General features: G+C 38.5%; 1 protein-coding gene across 1 annotated transcript in view; it reads left to right on the top strand.

Moving 5' to 3' along the window:
- The window catches only part of LOC126248482 (activator of 90 kDa heat shock protein ATPase homolog 1), a 107,174-nt gene extending 86,475 nt beyond the window's left edge, over window positions 1–20,699 (top strand). The window contains exons 7-10 of the mRNA XM_049949500.1: window positions 98–220; window positions 296–397; window positions 10,590–10,726; window positions 16,578–20,699. Of these exons, the coding sequence (XP_049805457.1) occupies window positions 98–220; window positions 296–397; window positions 10,590–10,726; window positions 16,578–16,665 (450 nt within the window). The 3' untranslated portion in view covers window positions 16,666–20,699. The remainder of the gene's footprint in view (window positions 1–97; window positions 221–295; window positions 398–10,589; window positions 10,727–16,577) is intronic.
- The last annotated feature ends 6,594 nt before the right edge of the window (window positions 20,700–27,293 follow it).

Below are 27,293 nucleotides of genomic sequence, written 5' to 3'. Positions count from 1 at the left end.
GTTATCTAGATTTATTTGGGTAATTGCAGTAAATATAAAAAAATTGAAATACAGTTTCAGTACTGTAATGTGGTCGAATATATCTAATAATTTTCAGGTTAAAATGGACAGTCCAAGCAAAGAAGGGTCATCAAAGAAACTGAGCACAACTACTTTGACAATGTCTGTGAAGCTCCAGTGCAGGAAGGAAGAAGTTTACAATGCTCTCACAAATATTGAGGTAAAAAATGTACCATTGGTTAGCTTTGAAGTAAAATTATAATCTGCTGTTCTGACATTTTTTTAATTGTTACAGCTAGTACAGGCTTTCACCAATGGTCCTGTTGTGATGGAAATGAAACCTGGTGGAAAGTTCGAGCTCTTTGGTGGAAACATACATGGAGAATTTTTGGAGTTGGTAAGATTGTTTGAAAATAAATGTCTGTTAATATTATTCTACCAATATTACAAGAGGTTTTTATGTTGATGTAAGACAGAATTCCTGCACATCAACTGTACTGTTTTGGTCCTTCATAATTAAATTTAAATTTTTGCCTATATAGGTTTGTGTAGACCAACTGTGTTACAGTAGTTTACCTGTATTATGGCTTATTCTGAAATGTCGCACTTCCTTACTTGGGAAACTACTTGAAGTATGACATTTTTACTAGAATGTGTAGATAACTGAATGCTTCCCTCATATCAAAATAATTTTCATTGCAATTTGTAAACAGGTCATGCCCTAAATCATGCTGTTCCAGCTAGGGTGCCTACGGGCAGTAGTAGGCAAACTGCTGATATGCTTACAGTCAGCAAGAGTGTCACGCGTGTGCAGAAACCGTGCTTAGCAGGAAGCCTGTACTACGTGTGCCTATCGATGAATGAGCTTGATGGGTGCTTGTTGGTGTCTGTGCCCATGGGACAGTTCTGGATTTCCTCACCCTTGGTGGTGGTGGTGGTGGTGGTGGTGGTGGTGGTGGTGGTGGTGGTGGTGGTGCCTGTTTAGATAAATATGAAATAAACAGTATTACTGCCATTAAAGATAGTATTTGAGTGATGTGATGGGCAAGTGTCGAGTTACTAGACAGTGTGTACAAAACGCATTGAAACCTTGTTGCTGTCTTCAGTCCTGAGACTGGTTTGATGCAGCTCTCCATGCTACTCTATCCTGTGCAAGCTTCTTCATCTCCCAGTACCTACTGCAGCCTACATCCTTCTGAATCTGCTTAGTGTATTCATCTCTTGGTCTCCCTCTACGATTTTTACCCTCCACGCTGCCCTCCAATACTAAATTGGTGATCCCTTGATGCCTCAGAACATGTCCTACCAACCGATCTCTTCTTCTAGTCAAGTTGTGCCACAAACTCCTCTTCTCCCCAATTCTATTCAATACCTCCTCATTAGTTACGTGATCTACCCATCTAATCTTCAGCATTCTTCTGTAGCACCACATTTTGAAAGCCTCTATTCTCTTTTTGTCCAAGCTATTTATTGTCCATGTTTCACTTCCATACATGGCTACACTCCATACAAATACTTTCCGAAACGACTTCCTGACATTTAAATCTATACTCGATGTTAACAAATTTTTCTTCTTCAGAAACGCTTTCCTTGCCATTGCCAGTCTACATTTTATATCCTCTCTACTTTGACCATCGTCAGTTATTTTGCTCCCCAAATAGCAAAACTCCTTTACTACTTTAAGTGTCTCATTTCCTAATCTAATTCCCTCAGCATAACCCGACTTAATTCGACTACATTCCATTATCCTCGTTTTGATTTTGTTGATGTTCATCTTATAACCTCCTTTCAAGACACTGTCCATTCAGTTCAACTGCTCTTCCAAGTCCTTTGCTGTCTGACAGAATTACAATGTCACTGAAACCTTAGTAAAGAATAAGTATCTATATATTTAAATTAAAGTCCCTTTCTTGCTTCTGTCTACGTTCAGGCCAGTCTCGGGAACTTCTGGGGGATATTGACATTGTTGTCATTAATAGGTAGACTGATTCTCGGGGAAGGCTTGTGTGTGTCGTGTACTGTGAGCAGCAGAAATACCTGAGTTTTCATTTGTGCACAGTAGGCAGTCACATGGACGAGGGTGATGGGAAGCATGGTGTTGTCAAGGTTGCTCAAGGCAGTTTGTTGCCTTAGAGAAGTGGTCCAGTGAGCATCGAGTGTTCATCATTGAGACATATTTGAAAAGTGGCAGTTATACTGTTGTCACACAGTTTCGCAGACATTGTCATGTGAGTAGCAGGGGACAAATTCCATCCTGTAACATGATCAAGTTTGTGGTAAAGAACTTCAGATCAACTGATTCAACATTAAAACAAGAGGCTAAAAGACATCCAATGTTGGTCAGAACACAGAACAACGTTCAGCGTGTGAGACAAGCAGTGCCCTTAGCTATCAGACAGGGAGCGTATTCACTTAGAATATTATTCCTATTCTAAATTCATCACATTGAGTAATAGTCACATTGAGTAATAGAATCACATTGGGTAATAGAGTGACATTGGGTAATAGAGTGACATTGGGTAATAGAGTGACATTGGGTAATAGAGTGACATTGGGTAATAGAGTGACATTGGGTAATAGAGTGACATTGGGTAATAGAGTGACATTGGGTAATAGAGTGACATTGGGTAATAGAGTTGGATTGGGTAATAGAGTTGGATTGGGTAATAGAGTTGGATTGGGTAATAGAGTTGGATTGGGTAATAGAGTTGGATTGGGTAATAGAGTTGGATTGGGTAATAGAGTTGGATTGGGTAATAGAGTTGGATTGGGTAATAGAGTTGGATTGGGTAATAGAGTTGGATTGGGTAATAGAGTTGGATTGGGTAATAGAGTTGGATTGGGTAATAGAGTTGGATTGCAAAAAGAATCTGGATTACAGTAGGCACCAAAATATTCTATGGTATATTGAATCAAAAGCTTGAAATAACCCAGACAAAGTTAACATATACAAACACAGGTATAAAATTCTGAACAAAGTAATTTAAATTAGATAAGAACTTTCTTTGTTGAACGAAATTAAGAATACAAAATCGAAGTTACGTGAAATGTGTTAGGGAGTGAGACTGACGTTGTTTTCTGATGGCCTACAATATCACCCTTAATATTAATAATATTGAAATGAATGGTAAACAGAAGAGTGCATAGATCTTAATGAAACAGTTACTCAGTATCATTGACCAGATACGCTCTCTGAGACAGTGGATATATGTTAAAGTGAAGGCAAATGCCGGAATGTTTTTTCTTTCAAAAGGGCACAGCCAGGTTCCTGCTCTGGTCTTATTTTATTCCAGCTTGTGCTCTGTCTGCTATAAACTTTTTGACAAGATGTTAGTCACCAATATTTTTATGGTGTCGGTTGTTCGTTAGGTAACGCACTGAACACTTAAATCACAAAGAGGAAGTAGGAAGTAATGTCGGAAGCATTAAACTTCAAATTGTATCTATTGTTTGATATTGAAGAGTTACTCATTAAGGTCCCTCGTGTTGTATTTTGGATCTCTTGAATGTTTCTGATTTGTGCTAAGGATCTGCCCACAGTGGAGTATAAAATTACTATGTCTGCTGATGGCACTAGCACGGTGTCTGAAAAATTTGGCAGCTACAGTAAATACCCAGAGGAATTAAGTGACATTGTCAACCCCTTGCTATTCTATTTAATTAGACGAAATCCATGCTCAAGCTGTTGGAGATTACACATGTGAAACGGGCCGGAGACTGGCGAGACAGTTGCAATACAAGCAGACATACAGATTCCTGTGATGTAGACCCACACTTAGGTCTCAAAATATAAACATAAATACAAATTTTTGTATGCAAACAGTACTTTAATAGAATATAATCTTCTTGGGGTTCTTCAGGAGGAACGTAATAACAAGATGCCAAAAAGTAGATAAAAAATTTAATTACGGCAAGAAATGTTCCCCTGGTATGAATTTCTAATAGGAAAATACCTACAACTCTTAAACATTAGTAGAGGTGTTTCCTTATTTGACTGTTGTTTTAATGATAATGTACATACTTGAACAGAGCCACATCAGACATTTAAAAATATATATAATGCTTTGAGTATTTTTCTTGTGATTGGAAAAGAGGTAAACGTCTGATTTTAACACTCAATTGCACATATTCTATAACAGAGTGGTAAACACAACAGATATTTCTTTCAATCCCAATGAACTTAACCTCTTAGATAAAGGCTTAAAGCATAATATTACCCCAAGATTAATTAATAAGAACATAAAAGACCTAATAGCAGCTACAAAACTGGCATGTGACACTGCCAAACTTAAGTCCAATGAGAAAAATGCGTAGGCATTTAAAGCCAACAAACTCATCACTAAACACGTGCTTTCAAAAAATAATATAATTAATAATGAACAAAAAATTCTTAAAGATATCAATGATAAACTTACTGCTAACAAAGCTCTCATGGTAAAGGCTGATAAAGGAAATTCAGTTGTTGTTTTGTATGAATCGGAATACATTGAAAAAACTGTAGAATTTTTTCAGTCCAATAATTTCACAGAACTAGAATCAGAGCCCACAGCAAAATTTCAAGCTAAACTTCGTAAATTACTCAACAGTTTTGAATCCCTCTTAAATAAATATGAAATTCGGGACTGCATTACCATGAATCCAACTGCACCGAACCTTCGGTCACAGCCTAAGATCCACAAAGAAAATTCCCCCATACGCCCTGTTGTGAACTCAAGAAACAGCCCAGCATACTACATAAGCAGAAAAGTGAAGGATCTCCTTACCACCTACTACATGTTCGAACATAGTTATACAGTTAAAAACACAGTGGACCTTGTAGAACATATCAAAGACATCCACATACCACCGACAGCTAGATTTGCCTCACTAGATATTGTAAACCTATACACTAACATCGCAGTAGATGAAACAATTAACATAATAAAAAGTAACCTCTTAAAACACAAAAAGATCAATCTACCAGAAATATGAGTTAATAGAGATCCTCACACTCGTCTTGTCTAATAATTACTTCACCTTCAATAATAAAGTCTATAAACAAAATGATGGCCTTGCAATGGGTAGCAGTCTTGCTCCATTATTAGCTGATATTTACATTAACCATCTTGAGCAAAAGTTCTTCTCACCCAATAACCAAATGAACAGTAAAATAATTTACTACAAGAGATACGTAGATGACACTCTATTACTTTTTGATGGTAACAGCAGCGAAATTGATACCTTAGCTGAAGATCTGAACAAATTACACAACATCAAATTCACAGTGAAGCATGAAATAAATAATAGCATCAATTTTGTGGATCTCAAAATATCAAACATAAATAACAAACACCATTTTGGTATCTTTCAAAAACCAACAACCACAGATGTTACCATCAATAACACATCCTGCCACCCGAACCAACATAAGATGGCTAATTTCCGGTCAATGCTACATCGTATGCATAAAGTCCCCCTCACCCCCACTGAACAGCACAAAGAAATCAGCATAATCAAATCAATTGCCCAAAATAATGGCTATGATGTTTCAATCATAGACACACTCTCTCAAAAAACAAAAGAAAAAATTGCTAGCAATAAGTCTTTGCAACAAGCAACAGCCACAATAATTATGAAAGACAAAAAATCAGTAAAATATGTAGCCCTACCATATATAGGCCCACTTTCATACAAAATTTCCAACCTATTCAAGAAGAAGAATGTCAAAATCAGTTTCTCTACCAATAACAAACTCCAACAAAGAGTCATACACTCACTTCCACATAATAGCATACCCCATAAAAGATCTGGAATTTATAAACTCAAGTGTAACAACTGTCCTAAATTCTACATTGGCCAAACAGGTACAGCTTTTGAAACAAGATTCAAGGAACACCTTGATGCCCTACTTCTGAAAAACCTAAGCAAATCTGCTTTTGCCACCCATCTTGCAGAAAACAATCATACAGTTGAGAATATAGAAAACAACCTGCAGATATTACACCTCAAAGACAAGGGTTTCACATTGAATCTCTTAGAGGAGATTGAGATTCATACACATAAAAACAGGTTCCCTGATCTCATTCTGAATGAACAGACAGTGTCAGTTAACACCCCCTTCCTAAATAACTTTGAAGAAGCTTTCACTTTTTTAAAATAACTTAAGCCTAATATTCCATAAAAAACATTCAATATAAAGGCCCCCAAAAACTGCTTATGTGTCATTGAAACATTGCATAATGAAAACATGTGCATTGCTTATTATGTCATATATTAGAATTTATCTCCTAAAATTGTAACAACTAATTAGCAACACACAGTATTTCTGTACTACACATAATGTTTGTAATCTTATTTGTATGTAATTTTATTTATTCCATTTTAGATTAATTTCATACAATAGCAAAGCAATATTTTACTGTACCTATATCGACTATACAGCATCTGTAAGTTAACATCGTTATGACTGTAAGCTCTTTGCAAATATTGTTCTCATTTGTAATATGAAGCTGGGCCACGTTTTGTAAACATTATTCGTGTGTGCTGTGTGTGTAATTAAGATGATGAGGTTGAAAGTGACGTCCATTGACTGGAATAGCACTCACATAGTGCATATTGAAAAGTGTATTAAGCTTGCGTTCGAAAACATAAACGCACAAATATTTCGTCAGGCAGAACTACATAGCTCGTAGGTACACTAACCTGCACGTTTACTAAGTTTAAAACAAAAAAACTATCTCATGAGCAATTAGATTTTGTAAAAGAAGTAAATCTTTTGTAAAAATACCATTACCGATATGACAACAAAAATATCTCTTTTCTTTCCCAGTGCAGCAAATGAATAACAAAAACAAAACTAGGTCCAACTTAGAATGCTTGTAACTGCCATCTGAAGATGGATTTGTAAAGAAAAATCTGAAGCCGGTCATGGTCTGAAGATAATAAACCTTTTTAAACCATACATGTGGCTGGTAGCTGTTTTTTATAAATTATAAACATATCAAAGAGTTTAGAACAGCAAGGGAGCCCAAACATGTCCTTTAATACAATGAGGAAATGGGTGAAATTGAGTGTTAAAATCAGACGTTAACCTCTTTTCCAATCGCAAGAAAAATACTCAAAGCATATATATATAAAATGTCTGATGTGGTTCTGTTCAAGTATGTACATTATCATTAAAACAACAGTCAAATAAGGAAACACCTCTACTAATGTTTAAGAGTTGTAGGTATTTTCCTATTAGAAATTCATACCAGGGGAACATTTCTTGCCGTAATTAAATTTTTTATCTACTTTTTGGCATCTTGTTATTACGTTCCTCCTGAAGAAGTCACACATGAAGAACCCCAAGAAGATTATATTCTATTAAAGTACTGTTTGCATATAAAAATTTGTATTTATGTTTATATTTTGAGACCTAAGTGTGTGTCTACATCACAGGAATCTGTATGTCTGCTTGTATTGCAACTGTCTCGCCAGTCACTCCGGCCCGTTTCACATGTGTAATCTCCAACAGCTTGAGCATGGATTTCGTCTAATTAAATAGAATAGCAAGGGGTTGACAATGTCACTTAATTCCTCTGGGTATTTACTGTAGCTGCCAAATTTTTCAGACACCGTGCTAGTGCCATCAGCAGACATAGTAATTTTATACTCCACTGTGGGAAGGTCAAATCAGAAACATTCAAGAGATCCAAAATACAACACGAGGGACCTCAATGAGTAACTCTTCAATATCAAACAATAGATACAATTTGCAGTTTATTGCTTCCGACATTACTTCCTACTTCCTCTTTGTGATTTAAGTGTTCAGTGCGTTACCTAACGAACAACAGACACCATAAAAATATTGGTGACTAACATCTTGTCAAAAAGTTTATAGCAGACAGAGCACAAGCTGGAATAAAATAAGACCAGAGCAGGAACCTGGCTGTGCCCTTCTTACTATTTCATCAAGAATTCGTCTATACTGTCATTTTCATGTAGTGGGTAAATTTCTCATTCCAAAGGTCGACAAATCCTGTCTCAAGTACTGACTTTCGATGCCAGCCACTAGTCAGCTGTTTTGTTTTCTGCAAAAATGTAAGTCATGAACTTTTTAAAAATCAGCATTTCTACTACAAGGCTTTTAGACCAATACATTCCCAGTGCAGCAAATGAATAACAAAAACAAAACTAGATCCAACTTAGAATGCTTGTAACTGCCATCTGAAGATGGATTTGTAAAGAAAAATCTGAAGCCGGTCATGGTCATGGTTTTTATGACTTCATCAAAATGCACAGTGCATGGTAAGCCTTTATTTTGTTGAAGGTAACAGGGTACCAAGTGTCATCCACTTTCTGTTTTTTCCATTTGTTGTCTATTACATGACAGGTAAAATGATTTGTTTCTGTAATTAGTATTTCCCAAAATTTTGTCATCAAACAGAACAGAAAATGGTTCTAATAATCCTATGTGTTCAGTTAAGTAATTTGAAATGGATACTTTTATGCCAAGAGTCTCGGAATATTTCCAAATCATTTATGTGGGTTTTGCTTACTGCCAAATCCACAATACACAGGATTTAGGTATCCAATTTTCCTCTTCCCTACTGTTGCCTATAACAAAGGGTTTTGCATGCTTCTTATTTTCTACAGTCATGTCACTGGATTAAACATCACTGACCATGTAAGTGCTCCTCTCTTAACATTCTGTAATGATTTTTTAAATTTTTCTTCAAAAATCATAGTACAAAACCACTAGTACACTTGATTTGTAATGTTGATTTAACAAACTGAAACCAGTTCTTGAAATATAATGCTAAGAATTAATCCGCAATTGTAACTGACAAGTGTTTATCTCACAAGTTAGATTCGTGATGCTTATGTTTGGCCAGATTTTGGTTCCTATGAGAGTGTCTAGTGATATGTATGTTTGGTTCACTTTGGTTTGCATGAGTCTGACTAGAGATATTGATGTTTGGTCCAAAATTGTAATCACGATTGTTGCACGCTTTGCCAGTTGACAGCTGCGCATTCATTTTTGAACTGAGAGCTCAACACTAGCTGCTTCCTCAGCATTATTACACCAGAGTAAGTCTTTTCCGTCATTAAGCCATTTGCTTGGCGCATGCATCTCCAAAGCACAATTTAAAATCAGTTTAAACTTTGCCCATAATTCCTCTACATCTGTCATATTCGAATTAAATGATGTCAATTCATTGTCTAAGTGGAATGTTAACTACTGCATATCTGCATTTTCTAGCATAAATACCCTCCTAGCCTTCTTGATGGATTTATTAACTAGTAAAAATTGTCAGTATATCATCACACTCACTAACCCCTTTTTCTATACTGACACTGTTAAGGTAAGGTCTGTTCATAGCTACAAGGTCTAAAATATTTTCAATGGGTATGGGTTGTCTAACTAGTGGTTAAAGACAATTTTTGGAAAATCTGTTTAAGTACTTCACAACAATGTCTATATCACCTGCAGTGAATCCATAGGTGTCCCAGTCTACACTTCTTGGATTAGACACCCCCAACAAATATTGCATGATATGGGTATTCACTAATTGTTAGGACTGCAAACTGGAACATCATATTCTTTACACATTGCTAGAACTGAACTTTGCTGGTTTTGGCCTTTGACTACTTGGTTGCATTGGTAACCAGAAGTCTAAAAGACATCATTTTGTTTATGTACGGTCCATTATATGTTGGTAATTATTTGTTAGGGGAATTTCTCACTTTCACAAATTTAATTAGTTTGGAATAGTTAACACTGCTTCACAATACACAATTTATAATTCACCCTACTCTCTATGGAAGAAGTGCAAATGTCCACGAGACACCACAGACACGTGCATGACATTCACAAAGAATTAACACCTCTTTTGCACCAATGACAAGTTTGCAGATAACAATATTTTAAAGTCTCTTCCCATAAAGCTCAAATGCTTGAAAAATAGGGAATCCAGTTTCAAGTTGCTGTTTAAACAGTCCATGTACGATACTGCAATTGTGAGCTTACAAAATAAATATTTTTCATAAAGTTTCATTTACGCCCCCTCCCACACACACACACACACACACACACACACACACACACACACACACACTCTCTCTTCCCCCATCCTCCTTCCCCAACTGCCAACATGTTCATGAATGAGCCATGCAATCATTATATAGTTGTCATACATGTGTTACTGTACTGATATTTTCAAATGCTCATGTTCTAGTACTGTTTGTAATAAAATAGCATATTTAAAGATTTGTCTGGTCAAGCATTGCTTTGTTCTACAAGTAAATTTTTGTGATAATTGTACTAACACATTAGACTTCCGGGCAAATCATTGTTAAATAAAATGAAATTTAACATACACCCACTTGCAGTGCTGCTAATTTCCAGGCATAATTTGGCAGTTGGAGGGTGGCATTAGTGCAGTGAATGTGTAACTAAATATTATTCGTCTTCTGTTAATTTTCAGATTGTTGAACTTCTACTGCATTTGTTGAGAAAATAATTTTAATGAAACATTGTTGTGCAGGCTAATACAGGTGCAATGCAAAGGAAACAGTTGCATTGCCATTATGCCATATTATTTTATGGAACTGATGTGTGTTCACAGGTTCCTAATGCTAAAATCTGTCAGAAATGGAGGTTCAAGGGATGGCCCGATGGTCATTTCTCTGACGTCACAATGGACATAGAGGAGCTGTCGGACTGTACGGAGGTGAAACTGGTACAGGAGGATGTGCCAGAAAGGTTATTATTATTGTTGTTGTTATTATTATTATTATTATTATTATTATTATTATTATTATTGGTGGCGGTGGCGGTGGTGGCGATTCTGCCACCATATAAAGCAACTTGGTGGTTTTTATTTCTTGTAGGGTGTCTATTCTACCAAACGATGGTCTACAGAATTATCCTGCAGCATTTGACATGTTATGTCAGTCTTCGCTTGACATCTTTAGTAACAGTGCTTGAATGGTGCTCAATTTAGATTTTGTCACTAATATCCCACTATGGTTGTTGTGTTCATTTTGGCATAATTAAAATGCCTTCTGGTGCACTTTAATAACTCTGTCAATCATTTATTCTGATTACAAATGGTAATATGGTCCATCGCTGTTACAAATTGTCGAGGTGTTGCCTCTTTCTGTCAGTTTGATTCCATAAAGTGTTTCCATTATATGAATATTTTTCGTGCCTAAAATGTTTATATTGTTGTCACATTAGATCGAAATGATACCTTAAGCATTTTCCATTGTCGTACTCAGATGCTGGCTGTGGGCAGTGTTGTATCCTCAGTAATCAGCTGAATTACATAATGACGATGTCTTGTAGAGATCTTGTAGAGACTAATGAGCTGACATACTTTACACAAGATTATCGTGATCTGTGGTGAAGGAATATACAGTGAAACCCCACTTTTACACTTTTCAAGAGACTTCAAGAAAATGGTGTGAAATGCGGGAAATAAAGTTTTAAGCTGTAAAAGTTGTGTATGTGATACCCTCCTTGCACTTTATGTATGATATATGTACATAACAGGCATCAAAAGACTTGTCAGGGACTTTTTTTTTATTATCCAATAAAGGTTTGTTAGCTAATAAAAACCGCTGATGTAACTGGAATTGATAACTGTCTGGGAAGTGGAAACATTTGACTTAATTTCAAATGTCATAATCGATGCTTTTGGAAAGCCTGCAGCTGTCATTCATTATTTAAATAATGAAATACTGCACTAGTTACATATTTTTTCATGCTTAGCACGACGCGTTTCGAGAATTTTTCTCATTGTCAGGTGCAAATATGTAAAAAAGTATTTTGTATAGTGTTTGAATATGTAGTTGTTCTGCGTCTCTTGCACTGTACTCACCTTTTTGAGATTATCAGGTACTGTGCCTCATCAGTTACGGAGAAGACTATATATATATATATATATATATATATATATATATATATATATATATATACACAATTGTTTGTTTGTGTAACATCAGAAAAAATGCATACGTAAATACTACACTTGACAATGAGAATAAATTCTCGAAACACATTTTGCTCAGCATGAATACAATACGTAACTGGCGATGTGTTTACACTAAAAACATTTGAGCAACACAAAGTGAAGGACAGAGTCAACTACCGCTCCACGTGGCCATATGCCAAAATGCGCTGAATATGGTTCGACAAAGGTGTCACGATGATCACAACAATCAAGAAAGTGCATTTGCGCATTGGAGACAGTTTGAAAATGGTTGATTGGTCATGATACCTTGATTCGAACGAACCTAGTTACTCCCATCAGCCACCACGCCACCTACAGCTTGGCAGTGGCGGGAGATACGGCACAAATTGTTACAAAGTTTACTCGTTTACCTGTTCAAATCCTCTGAATGGAGTACCCTGGTGTCAAGAAACTTAACCTCTTAATATTTATAAACACTACTGCACGGCCAACATTATACCAGCATCATATTTTCTCCACAAACATTTTTTCGTAATGCATAAATCGCGGGAAAATTATAAATATTTTGATGCAAAATCAGATGCAAATTAACATTGTGGGCATAGGAAATTTGACGGAACCGATAAAAAATGTTGTAAACAGTGGTAAAATGTTAATTCTGGGAACATAAAAGTGGGGTTATACTGTGTGTACACACTCCCATCTTGTTTGAAAGTATACTCAGTCTAAACATATGTAGTTGTGCAGAGTTCTTGTCATCCACTCCAGAAGAGAGCAGTTTCAAATATGTTGATATGTGGAACTAAAGTAATGTCCAGCAAATCCTACCTGAATAGCAAGCTCAAATATCTAAAAAATGTATTCAGAAGAAATGACTGGTGAATGAGACAATATAATTGTAACCTTGAAGAAAAAGGCTAGGTGTTCAACCATCACAAGATGGTGAATTGCTCCTGCCTTTTTGGGTTACATCCATTAAAATGGAATGCTTTGTTGAAAGCGTCATAGTTCTTGAACATATGCATATAACTGTGATGTGCAATGATGTATTGGCACATGGGGCATTTCTTATGAAAAAATTACAGTTTTCTCAAAGTGGAATACTGCTGCTCCTGCGGCTGCTGCTGCTGCTGCTACTCTCCCCCTCCCCCTCCCCCTCTGCCTCCCCCTCAACACTATTCATTTCAGATAATAACCCCCCCCCCTCCCCTCCCCTCCCCTCCCATGGGATCCACATATCTTTTTTATGGGCAAGTGCTTGACTGTCACAGGACTCTGCCCCATGCAGCACTACTTCCCTTTTTGAGCTGCATGTTCATTCTCCTACTACAATTTGTTCCCCTCTGACACTCCTTTGGATGGTCTACTCGGTACCAACCATGTTTGGATTTGGTTTATGATTTTAGACATTCACTTACTTCATACAGCACTTCAATCCTTCACTACATTTTCTCCTTTGGGGAGTTTGACCTACCATTCCTCTTCCATATTTTACAGAAGTGCAGTTTGTGCAGGGAAGGGTGCTGAATGTGGTGTACATTCCACTTTTTGTGCCTTTCTGCCTTTTTATCCTTCTTTTCTGGCAGGAGTAATACATGGTAGTCATTCTGTTGTGGGGATTAAATACCTTAATGGTGGTACCCATCTTACTATGTGGAGATCGCGCAGTTGGTGTCCGCACAGGTAACTCCCTGCATATGCCAAGGAGTATGTGCCTGTCGGGACTCCATGCAGTGGGTATCTGGTCACATAGCCATTGATGTGGTTGTGTGACGCTTGTGGAGAGAGCCTCCATTTGGAGTGGATGGCACCAAGGTAAGTGGCTTGTAAATGAAGTGGCTCAGACTTTTTTCTGCTTGTGGCTGCACAGCCCTGCAGTCTGTCGTCCATAGAGCCTCCCAAGAACATTAGGCTCTTGACTCTCCACCTTTTCAGGAGATTAGGAAGAAATATGATTGTTTGCATACTATATGTATGGACATGACATTTGCTACATCTATGACAATGTCATCATATCTCGTGACAGTACCCTCACCCTTCTGCGCCTTCTACATCTGACCCTTGGGGCTGTTCACCTACCTCGCTTCCCTGGTGGTTGGCGACCTTCCTACTACCGTTAAGCCCCAGTTTGAGAAGCAACACACCTTCAGTATCCCTCATCAGGAAGGAGTCCCTCAGGACTCTTTCCTTCTGGAGTCTGCGGATCTGCAACCGGAGACCATTCAGTGACTGAAGGAGCCACATGTTGCTGGCCATAGGCAGACAGCAGTATATGTTTGAGACTTTACAAGGATCTGATCCTGTCCCATCTCTGTTATTGTGAATGTGGCATATGTCTCGGCATTGCTTGCAGCATTGTAGAGACTCAACCCGAGTCATGATCGAAGTTAGCATACAATTTCTCTACTCTGAAATAACTTCCCCCACTGTCATCTTTTGTCTTGGAACAGTCACTTAAGCCCAAATGTCCTGGGATGTGGCTCAACCTGCCCTTTTGACTGAACACACTGCTAATACCATGGTTTTTCATTGTCTGTTCCTGGCCATTCTTCATGATTTTCTGGGTTCAGAACTGGTAATACACTGAAGGCTCTAAGGTCAATGGATGAACTGGTTTTGCCTACATGCGGGTTGCAGTAGACTATGCTCCCTGCTTGAATGGATGCACTGTATTCACCACAGAATTGGTGGCCCTCACTCGAGCCCTCAGTCTTGTTCGTTCTTGAACAGGCAAGATGTTCTTAATCAGCAGTGACTCCCAGAGTAGTCTTCAGACTATTGACCAGTGCTACCCTCAAAACCCATAGTTTCGTTATCCAGAATCTCCTTCCTGATATCCATCAAACTGGATGGTTGCTTGTCTTTTTCTGGTCCTCAGGTCACGTTGGAATTCCAGGGAACGAACATGCTGACCAGTTAGCTATCGGAATGCCAACTTTGGAGATGATGGAATCAGACCTATGGCCAACTCTAGCCATCAGTTTTTTGAGGCTTGGAACACAAATTGGTGTGCCCAGTTTCTCTGAACAAACTGCAAGCAATAAAGGGGACCATGACCATGACATGTGGCAGTCTTCCCTTTGTGCTCCTCACAAGGAATAGACCCCATTGTTGATGCAGTGCCTATCTGATGGTGGCCCACAGCCTTCTGGATTTGACCACCTTCTGGTAGAATATTAAGCTTGCTGACACGCTGTCTCCGGGTGCTACTGGATGACGCCAGAGCAGCTGATCTGGTTTTGTGTGTTACTTATGTAGGTGGTTTCCACTCTCCTCTGTGAGGTAGGCCACATTAGCCCCATCAGCCACTTGAGGGATTAAAGAGGTATCTTGTCACCTCCTGTGACCCGGTGGGGGGGGGGGGGGGGGGGGGGATGGCTGCTCTTGCTTGGTGCTCCAGCATGGTTCCTGCTCATCCTAGTTATTCTTCTTATTCTTTTACATCTGCCATTGGTTAAATGTCTCATCCCCATTGTTCTCCTTGTTGAGATTTTATGAACTTGTCTGCGTTGCTAGCTTTCTTGTGCTAATGGAGGGAGAAGATGGTTGGATGCAGAGGGTGTGTCTCCCATTGCATAACATGCCCTGAGGACCTCAACCTGCTTTCTGGGTGGAGCAACTTGCCCAAATTCGCCCTTTTACCCCTCTCTCACTTCTACTTTCTTCTGCCTCTTGGTATTATTGAATCTTGATCAGTCAGTTTCATCAGGATTTGTCTTGGGTGTCCTTTCTCTCTGAGGACTCTTCCTGGCTTGATGAATATAGAATGAATGGACTCATAACATGATAGTTTGATCGCTTTAACTCCATCACTCCAATCCAATCCAATTAGATTATACCACATCGTCCTCTACTTCTTTCAGGCTTATTTTGTTTTGACTATATAATCTTTAGCTTCATGGTTTGTGAGATTGTGGTGTAAATTCCAGCCCATTTTGTGAGACTAGAATTTGCATTTTTGCAGTGGAAGCAGTGACACTGACAGAAGGGCTCCTCAGCCTTAAAGGTTTTTCATTCCCAACCAAAAGTTTTTTAAATAAAAACTGATTTGCAACTTTGAAAGCAGTGTTAATTTGATTTCATGTACTTTGTTTATTTTTATGACAAGTAGAAGACTGAAATGAAATATGGGCTGTCTATGCAACACTTCTCCCACTATTGAACGAAAATCTTCTGTAACTGAAGATATTGCAGATATGATAGTGTGGACTGGCTTAAGTAGATAAAACTTTTGGTTTTGAAATGTGTGATTTTGGGTATGATATGTGAGACTGCTCAAATAATGAAACCTGACAAACAGTAAAAGTACTTTATAATTGGTCTTCAGTCACTTCACTGTATATTCACTTCTTGCTTCATACTATTCATGGTTAATAAATCCCCAAGTATTCAAGAGTAAAATTCATTTTTTTTTCCAAATATTCTACTTTTAGTTAAAGGGATTCCTGAAAATAACATGTTGCACAAGAATTAATTGCCTATTGTGTGGTACAAACTATGTTTTAAATCGTTTCGTATCTACCTTCTCATTTCTAGTAATAACTTTGGTTCTAGTTTCTATAATGAAAGACCTTAGCTGTAAAAGTTGAGTCACCTACTACTTTGGTGGCTGAATTAATGTTACTATTTTGTTTTCAGTGAAATGGATACTACTAAAGAAAACTGGAATCGGTACTACTGGGATGCTATGAGGAAAACATTTGGATTTGGAGCATTCTTCGTGTGACTGGCGGATATTAATCACAAAGTTTGCAGGAGGAACTGACCATTCATGCATTCTTTTTTTTTTATTATTTAATCTTTAGAGACTGATCAGTTGTGTGTTAAATCTTGTGGGCAATAATAAATGGTGCCCTGTTGTGTTGCGCTACAATTTATATGAAACTATTGCGAGTCTGTTAAGTTATTGTTGCTTGAGGACATTATTAGTATTTGGACTGGTTGGCTTGTAGGTTGCAGCCTTCTACGAGAAGAAAACAGATGTTTGCAAAACGTACTGTTGTGCGTTTAATTGTACTATACGACATTCATCATAAGAATAAACCTCATGTAAACAATACACTATGTATTCTTCCACATTTGCTGGAACTTCATTGGATTTCGTTTCACGTGGAATTGAATCCAAGCTGTCTAAAGTACAGTAGAGTACAATAATGAGGATACATTATATGCTGCGTGTTACGCATACATCAACTCGGTGATAATACGCGACAACAGCTTTACTGGCACATTTAACATGGACAGCACTGCCCAGCCACCTGGTCTAACTAACCTGCAGTGATGTGAACAGTTGCAGTAAAGATGTAAAAAAAGATGAGCAGAGAACAATGTAGCTTTGAATGTCATTTAATTTTAAAACAGAAGGAAATAATGGTAAAACTCGAGCAATACGCATCTTATGTGATCTGATGGAACACATAACATGCTCACGATCTTAGCAAACATAGTATTGTAATTAAAAACAAGAGTGATGAAAATTCCTTACTTTAACAAGGGTAATTTTTCTCCTTGAGCTATGTATGGTGTAAAAGCATTCTGATGGGAGTTAACGATGTAGTTAAATATTGAAGCCACTGAAGGTATTACTGTCAGTTGCCTGGTAATCTTGAACTCCCTCCATATCGAAATCCAAGGAATACAGTACTGCTACATTGATGATCAGGTGATCAGCAACAGAATCTCAGGCCACCAAAAAGTCCCCATGTCCTCCTACTCCTCTTCTATGACTTTCTGTTCTGCATTTCGCCATCATTTGGTAGCAACGTGTCAAGTAGCTTCGTGAATTAATTCTAGTACATTTGGCAGCTTAAATACCTTATTTTTTGCAACAAATCTGTTAACTGAACTCCAGATCAATTCTATTTAGTCCAGATTGCAGTGTGAAGGTGACAACTGTTAAAATGCAGCATTTGTACAGTGTGGTAGTTGATATGAAAATTGCTGTTTTCCATGTTTCAATTATGCTTATCACTCGGGCTTGTGAGAGACCACATCTGTCCTACAAAACAATGGGCATATTCAAACAAAGAATATCTGATTTTTCATTTTTCTCCAAAAAAATTTGTGATTCTTTTTTTCTTAACTTCAACAATATTTAAAAATCTTTCATAAAATATCGATAATTAAGATTGTGCATTTGCAATGAAAACCAGAATTTTGCATGTGCTATGTAATTAGTAGGGACCAGAAAATGTAGCACCTATGTTTTGCAAAATTCGCGTATATTTTTGTCGAGATTTGCAACTGTTTTCTTTGTTTGTAAATGATTAGAGGCACAAATTTAAAAGGCTGTTGTGCTACATGGATGAAGATTAAATTATTAGTTCTTTAAAACTACTATTGAAAAAAGTGCTGATAGGGAACTTTTTGACTGGAATGTCTGTTTTTGCAAAAACTTACACATTTTTCTTCTGAAATGACCTTTGCTTTCTTCGTTTGGGTGTATTTAAGCTTTCAAAACTGGCTGTTGTCCTGCTTGACAATCCCACGGCTAGAACTGGCTAATACTTAGCTTAGAAATAGAACTGAAAGAACAGCAACTCGATTTTAGCATTAGGGGAAGAATTCCAGTGACATCAAAAAATGTTACAGATTTTGTTTCCCAGTCACTATAGCGCAGTGGGCAGGAGTTACAGGCTATAGTCACAGATGGCCGCAAGCGTAAACAGAACAGAATGTTGCTCACCAAATGAGGAGTGCTGGTGCAGGGAAACAAGCCCCGCCTCCATTTCACTGGGCAGCACCCTCCAACAGAACTGGCACATTGTCACAGGGATGGCCCAATCTCTTCTGGTGTTGTAAAGGTTGTAATTGGAAGACTTGATGGACCAGGATTAGTCACTTCACCTATTTCAAAAGAAGAAAAGAAAACAATGGGAAACACTCAACACAAAGCATTTGGGGACGGCTATCGTGCAGTGGATTGTTGAAGTGAGCAGAGTATTGTTAACGATGTAGTTCAGGCCCAATCTCTAGCGGTATTAGATGCAACTACAGTTCAAAACATCCGCCACCTAATTTGCCACGTTAAAACTGTCCACATTATACTATCTTTCGAGCTATAGGTAACAAATGTATATGTTTCTTTCTTGTAAAATGCTAGGTCCCATCACTGAGTACTACATTGCATTACGTGACATGTGCCTTAAACAGACCATTCAACCGCCCACAATTGGCATGCCATCAGATCATTGAGCGCATTGATACATACTTGAGTTCATACACTTCATTTTGCAAGTACGTTCTTGCGCTCATTACCTTCCAAAATTGGGCTTTGCCAGATGATTTAAAACCAGTAATGGCTTACATTACCCGTATTATACGCAGAAAATAAAACTATTTCGAACTATCTCTGATAAATAGCTCATGTGGTTTCATTTCACTATGAAACAGTTGATTACATAATTTTGTGTTTTCACAGTTTGAGGCAGAGTTCACATCTATTTTGCATTTATTGCAAAATGCAAATTTTTCTAGTCCTTAGTAATTAGAAAATAAGACATGCATTTTTCTTGGAAAAAATGATGGTTAATGATGAGTTAAGTACCCTATATTTGATGAATTTCATATTTAAATGATTTAGGTATTCAAACTGAAAAAAAAGTTGTAGACCACAACAGGTTTTGATCTGCTGCCAGCTATGGCGCTACTGAATACACCACACATATATTAAATTACTGTCCCTTATATTTATTACATAGTGTTTCACAAAAAACGTCGGATGGATTTTCTCTGTAATCTTGTGAAAAACATTAAGAGCTACTAGTTTCTAGCCATTAACGGTGTTCCGTACACATTTCACTATGAAGCAAGAAGCAGTGTAACCCATTTCCACGGTACATACGAACGATTATACAATCAGAGCACAAGTAGTGCTTACAGAGACTGTGACTGTACCTGATTTTTGAAGTAAAAATTGCATAGCTAAAGTGCGATTCAGAAAAGACATTGATGGCTGTTAATAAATCAGAATGTCTTAGTTTCTTTTACAGTGACATAGTAATAAGATTTCCAATGCACAAGTTGGACCTACTTCGAAGAGCGAACAACGCCAGTGTAAGAGAGCTACGGCTGCTGACAAATTGTTGCATTTGTGTCTGTTTACATCAGATTTATTCTTATGATGAATGAAGTATAGATTATTTCTGTTGTGTAATGTTATGTTTGCTGCCTTGCTGCTGGTGATAACGTTCCATTTGCAAGTACTTAAGTCAGTAAAATGTTGGTAAGTGATAAGATGTTCCTCAAACACTATACAGTGTATATTGTTTTGCCACAATATCTACAGTAGTTTTGTATTAATGTCTGAAAGTATCTTCCATGACCTAGCCAATGACGCTAACTTGAAGGAATTTCCTTAATATGCAAAAATGATCATGGGCAAAGGAATGCATACATTGAACGTGTCACAAATTGTACAAAACTTGAAAACTTGTAATAACACCTGTAAGGTAATTTAATACAGATACATGCGGTAAATAAAATAAACCGCTTGAGAAAAAGATGTGGGTGAATCATAACTCGTTGATTTGTAAATGATACAGGGTGTTGATTTATGATGAAGATCTAAACCATCAGTCGTCCAAAATGTGAAAGTTTTGAAAGCCAGAACATCCATGTTCAATTATGTTTTAGGTATTGACACATTGCTACCTGCTCTCCCACCCCCTTCTTGTTTATTACTGAATGTTGTATTATAATTCTTTGTTCATGCCTTTTCTGTAGAATTTAGGGTAGTAAAATGTCGAATTTAGAATTAAATGACTTGTGTATTTTATTTTAATCTCAGGCATGCTCTTTTAAAAAGTTTATCGTTCTGTAAGCAATTTTTGTTTCTACTTTATGGGGTAAATCTAAAATTATGAAATGAAATGATCATATGGCATTGATGGCCGGGAGGCCCCATTTGGGTTCAGGTGCCAAGTGCAAGTCTTATTTCAGTCGGCATCACATTGGGTGACTTGTGGCTGATGAGGAGGATGAAATGATAACACAACACACCCTTGTCATGGCAATAAATGCATTAACATTCTAAAATTATAATGTTAATGAATTTATTGCCATGACAATGGTGTGTTAAAGCTGACATGTTAAACTCATCTATGCCAACCAGTAACAATAAGAAAGTTGAGAGGAAGAAATCAAAAGGACAGTGGTATGTTCAGTGATTATCAGGCTCTGAATGTAGGTTTCAGATTTGTTAAACTGCCTTCCAAAGTGTTTTGGGTGTCTGCAGTGACTGAATAATGCATGTGTGCAATTTCTTGAAAGAAGATAAATCTCCACAAGATAAAAGTGGAAAATGACCTGGAAGTGGAAAACCAGTGTACTTAATAGTGGAAAGAAAAATTGCATTAATTCATTTTCAGTCAAGAAACCACATTATACCTGAGCTGAGGAGTAGGTTCCGCAGAGCGCAGGGGGAGAAGAATGAAGATGCAGGAATGCTGTAGGAGAGGGAAAATAAAGCGAGCTAAGTATGTTTTTTAAGCAGAGCAGGTGATGGGTTCCAGCAGTATGACGCTAAGTACGCTTAAAAACAGAGTAAGACAACCCTGTGTGACAGGTTAAACACCGATAACAATCGGCACAGAGTGACACCAAAGTTTATATATGAAAGAATCTTAACTTTTGTATGGGAAAAAACTAGTTTTAAGACGGCTTAGTTAAAATTGTTGGTACAGTAGTTGTTTTAAATTTGAAACAGAAATAGGATGACAGAGTGCATCTCTGTGTTGACTTTCAGCACATAAAAGGTTCCAAAAATGCTGGCCATCTGTTTTAGGAATTTGTTGTCCTCATAAAAACCACAACAGACACTTCAAAACGAAAATTTCAATACCTAAGTACTGTAATTTGGACTACATACTTGTATGCTGTGTAAAACACGTACTTAAGGAAAAAATTCGTATTAATTTAACTGGGCATAGCTAGGAAAATTTTTGACTGAAGGGAAACGGTCTGTTCACTGGACATAAGAATTAAAAATGCAAAACTGCTATTAACCCTTAAGAGTGGTGCCTAGAGTGGAAATAACGCAAATAAATGTTTCCAAACTGACAATGGAATTAGCTCCTCTGCAGAGGAGTGGAACATAAATTTAAAAAGTCAGATGAAAGTTCAAAATGTAACGGTCCATTGATCAGTAAGACGAACAGAATAGACACAGCAAAGAGGTTTTGCACAATGTGGGTTTTACAACAAAATGGAACACTCAAAGTAAGCTTGCAAAAGGTAGCATTGTAAAAAAAAATAAATAAAAAATAAATGGCAAACGTAATGCATTCTTTTGAAAGGCAAAACAAAATCCTTGTCAACACTAGATATCTACATGGGAAATAACATCAAAATTCTACAACAAAGCTGAGTGATGCAAATAGCCTAATATCATCAAATGACAGACGTATACAATAGATGAGAGAGGGAACCTTTAGACACCTCAAAATCTTAATTAAAACTTAAACTCTTCACGAAATACAAGTAGACTTGCACCTGGGCCATCCTCCTTACAAAACTTTCAACGCTGACTTACAATTACTTAAAGATTAAGCACTATAATATAATAGTCAAGTGAGTAAGTGCATTGTCTCAAACAAATTAATAGTCACGGAAAAACTAAGACTTAAAACACAGACAGTAGTCAAAAGATGGTTGAAAAGGTGATGGAATAATTTCCCCATGAAGTTAGTTTTTGCTCACTGGAAGCCTATATCGTAGGAAAACTAGACCTCATTACAGCGCACAGAAGGGGAAGAAAAGTTCTAGCCATTGCTGGCTTATCACCTGGTGACAGCTGTGCTAATCCACGTGTTTGCTTATACAGTGAGGTACCTCCTAACATCGTGTTGGACCTCCTTTTGCCTGGTGTGGTGCAGCAGTTTGATATGTCATGGACTCGGCAAGTCATTGTTCCGTGCAGAAATTTTGAGCCATGCTGCCTCTGTGGGCATCCATAATTGCGAAAGTGTTACCAGAGCAGGAGTTTGTGCATGAACTGACCCCTCGATTATGTTCCATAAATATTCGATGGGATTCATGTCGGGCAACCTGGATGGCCAAATTATTCACTTGAATTGCTGAGAATGTTCTGACATAGTGCATTATCATCCATAAAAATTCAGTCTTTGTTTGAGAACATGAAGTCTATGCATCAATGGCTGCAGACAGTCTCAAAGTAGCCGAACATAACAATTTCCAGTCAATGACCAGTTCAGTTGGACTAAAGAAGCCAGTCCATTCCATATAAACACATTCGCCATCATTTTGGAGCCACAACTAGCTTGCACAGTGCCGTATCAACGGTCCAGTCGATGTGGTCATGAGCCCAGGATAGGCGCCGCAGGCGATGTTGTGCTATTAGCGAACGTACTCGCGTTGGTCAACTGCTGCCATAGCCTGTTAGCTCCACATTTGACCACACTGTCCTAAAATACATTCTTTGAAGGTCCCATATTGGTTTCTGAAGTTACTTCATGCAGTGTTGCTTGTCTGTTAGCACTAACATCGCTTCGCAAATGCTGTTGCTCTGTCTTTATGTGAAGGCCGGCGACCACTGCATTGTCCATGGTTAGAGAAAATGCCCGAAATTTGGCTATTCTCGGCACACTCTTGACTCAGTGGATCTCAGAATATTGAATTCCCACACAATTTCCAAAATGGAATGCCCCATTTGTCCTTGGCCCAACTACCATTCTGCATTCAGCCTGTTATATCCCGTCGTTCGGCCATAATCACGTCGGAAACCATTTCACATGAATTACCTGAGTATGAACTGCAGCTCTGCCAATGCACTGCCCTTTTATTCCATGTGTACGCGATACTACGGCCATCTGCATATATGCATATCACTATCGCAAAAACACATTGTCTCAACTTGAATTTCGCTGCGCGGTAAAACAAAACACGGTTAACTGTTCTACTCTGACCTCTAGGGGTGACAGCATAAAATAGACCATTTAATAGCAGTCAGTCATCCTGTCTCATACCTACCAGGGTAGCCAAGAGCGCTAATGCGCTGCTTCCTGGACTCTGGTAGGTGCACAGGCCCCGGATCGAATCCACCCGGTGGACTGACGACGAGGGCCAGTCTACCGGACAGCCCGGATGATTGTTTAAACAATTTATACATTGTGTGGAATATTGTTTGTTTATTAAGGGCAGTGTATGAAATATAATTTATTTATTTAGTTAAAGAATTTGTCAGGAAATTGATTGCAGTGTATGAAATATTGTTTAAGGATACAGGGTACTTTTCCGGCTCAATGTTGTGTAAAAATCAACACCTATTTCTTTGAGGCACTGTTTATAATGTGTATGTTTCACAGATTTTTGTTTTTTTATATCAGGTAATGCAGCACACTTTCTAAACAAATTTTGAATATTTTTGAACCTGCTTAGGGTTATTAAATAAATTACAAAGAAAAAGATGCTCCCCCCCCCCCCCCAAAATGCTGCCTTAAATTGAGGTACCATATAATCCAATGTTATACATTTGAAGGAGACCAAATTTTTACCAGATATGCCTGACATGACGGATGAGGTACTAGACCTATTTAATTCCACCTATTCCTGACTCTGTCTTTCTACAGAGGCCATTCCCTGATTGCCTGTGTGGACCAATGTCCAGAAACATGGAGAAAGATGTGTACATGTTCCTACTGGCTAAGGCTGGGGGCAAAAGGAGAGCTGATACAATTTCGATATCAAAAATGGAGTGAAATAGGCAATTTTGCACTACCTTTTCAAATTAATTGGTTAAAAAAAAAATTTGGAAATTTATGGTTAGGTCTTACGGGACCAAATTGCTGAGGTCATCGGTCCCTAAGCCTACACACCACTTAATCTAACTTAAACTAACTTATGCTAATGACAACACACACACACACACACACACACACACACACACACACACACACACACACACACACACACACACACACAACTATTCCCGAGGGAGGACTCGAACCTCTGAAAGGGGCAGTGGTGCGAAACCGTGACAAGGCACCACAGACCGCATGGCCATTTAACAATTTACACCAGTCACAGATCGCTTAAAACACTCACCTCAGTCTTATGCTGATTCTTCTTCATAATAAAACGTATTTTCAGCATTTAAGTATCACACTCAAACATTATGCAAATCAAGAAATGAAATTTCTACCACATAGTGTAGAGCTAAATATATTCGAGGTCTTGTACGCTCCAGCATTTGAGATCACAAACACACTCCTCCACCACAACCTTCCGCTAAACATATCTGGTGAAAAAAAAAAATACTATTGATCACACAAAGTAGCGATCTCGAGGCACGCACCATTCGCCGTCTACAGCGAAGTCCCCGTCGGCACAAGCCAGGAAAGAGACCCATACCCGAATGCATCCGTGCGCGCAATAAAACTATCAGAAACTTGATGGGGTTTTGAAAAGTACTATTGGATTCCTAAATTGGTTCTCTCCACTACACTCAGGAGGGAGGAAGGTTCAATTGTGTGATAGAATAGAGACAACAGTAAATACTACTGCAAGGCAGAGCCCATGTGATTAATTGAGAAGCACTAAACATGACAATCTTAAAACATGGTCGAGTCCATAGCAATAAGCTGTCAGGACTCCGTATCTTGTAATTGCCCCTCAGTCTCTGCCCTGCCATCCCTGCAGCCTTGCACATGTGACCATTCCAATTTAAGTCGGAACTGAGTAGAAGTTTGAGATCACTATATCTACCCCATCCTGCAGACTGTGTAGAAACAGTGAGAGCTGAGTTAATGCGACAGGACTGTGGTTTGACCACTCGGTGGAAATAGGAACATTTCGTCATACCTCTGCCAACCATGTACCGCGTGTAAGGTCAGCACCAAATGAACCTCACTCCTGCAACACTAGGTAGTATAAAAGACAGTTCAAACCTCAAGGTCCATTCTCGTCTATCACCCAAACAGTCTATCAACGTTATTCTGTACCATCCAACATGAAAAATTAGGAACTACACACATCAAAAAAGCTTTGCATCACCCCAGTTCCCAGAGCTCCTGAAGATAAACGTTGAATGTGAATATTGTATCACAGACAGTCCCTTTGACTGTTCAGTGATGTCACTAAACCCACGCAAAGATGGAAACAGCCATGCATGAGCAGCGCCTATTAGACAGGGGGGGTCCGACAGCCAACCAGTTCGTCATTCCACCACAAAGTAGGTACAGGGCTCATGTCGTCTCTAGTTCAACCATGCCTAGATGGCCAGTACCACGGTTTGATCACGTCTGCATTGTTACTTAGTGCCAGGAAGGGCTCTCAACAAGAGAACTGTGCAGGCTTCTCGGACTGAACCAAAGCGATGTTCGGATATGGAGGAGATACAGAGAGACAGCAACAGTCAATGACATGCCTCGCTCAGGCTGCCCAAGGGCTGCTATTGCAGTGGATGACCGCCACCTACGGATTATTGCTCAGAGGAAGCCTGACAGCAACTCCACCATATTGAATAATACTTTTCGTGCAGCCACAGAACGTCGTGTTACCGCTCAAACTGTGCGCAATAGGCTGTTTGATGCCCAACTTCACTCCTGATGATGTCCATGGTCAGGTGGATCTTTGCGACCACATCCCCATGCAGTGCTGTACATAAAAGGTGCCGTCAAGGCTGTACAATACGTGAATGCCATCCTCCGACAGATAGTGCAACCGTATCAGCAGTGTATTGGTGATGCATTTATCTTCAGGGATGACAATTGGTGCCCCCATTGTGCACATCTTGTGAATAACTTCCTTCACGATAATGACATGTTCTCCAGACATGAACTATGTCGAACATGCCTGGGATAGATTGAGAAGGGCTGTTTATGGACAACGTGACCCACCAACCACTCTGAGGGATCTATGCCGAATTGCCATTGAGGAGTGGGACAATCTGGACCAACAGTGCCTTGATGAACTTGTGGATGGTATGCCATGACGAATACAGGCATGCATCAATGCAAGAGTATGTACTACTGGGTTTTAGAGGTATCTGTATGTATAGCAAATTGGGACCACCGCCTCTGAAGGTATCGCTGTACGGTGGTAAAACATGCAATGTGTGGTTTTCATCAGCAATAAAAAGGGCGGAAATGATGTATATGTTGATCTCTCTTCCAATTTTCCGTACAGGATCCGGAACCGAGGTGATGCAAAACTTTTTTTAATGTGTGTATAAAAGCTTCACTAACTTCATCCGACAGAGAACTCGATAAGATTTACATCGCATCTGTCTTCCAATAAATCGAAAACAAACACCGTCTGCATGCCGGCATCGAGCATATGTGGTGATCCTATTGAATCTACAGGTATTGATTCATTGGAGCAGGTGGCCAGTGATCA

The sequence above is a fragment of the Schistocerca nitens genome, chromosome 3, assembly GCF_023898315.1.
Source record: "Schistocerca nitens isolate TAMUIC-IGC-003100 chromosome 3, iqSchNite1.1, whole genome shotgun sequence".
NCBI classification, from domain to species: domain Eukaryota; kingdom Metazoa; phylum Arthropoda; class Insecta; order Orthoptera; family Acrididae; genus Schistocerca; species Schistocerca nitens.
This window is presented reverse-complemented; position numbering and strand designations above follow the sequence as displayed.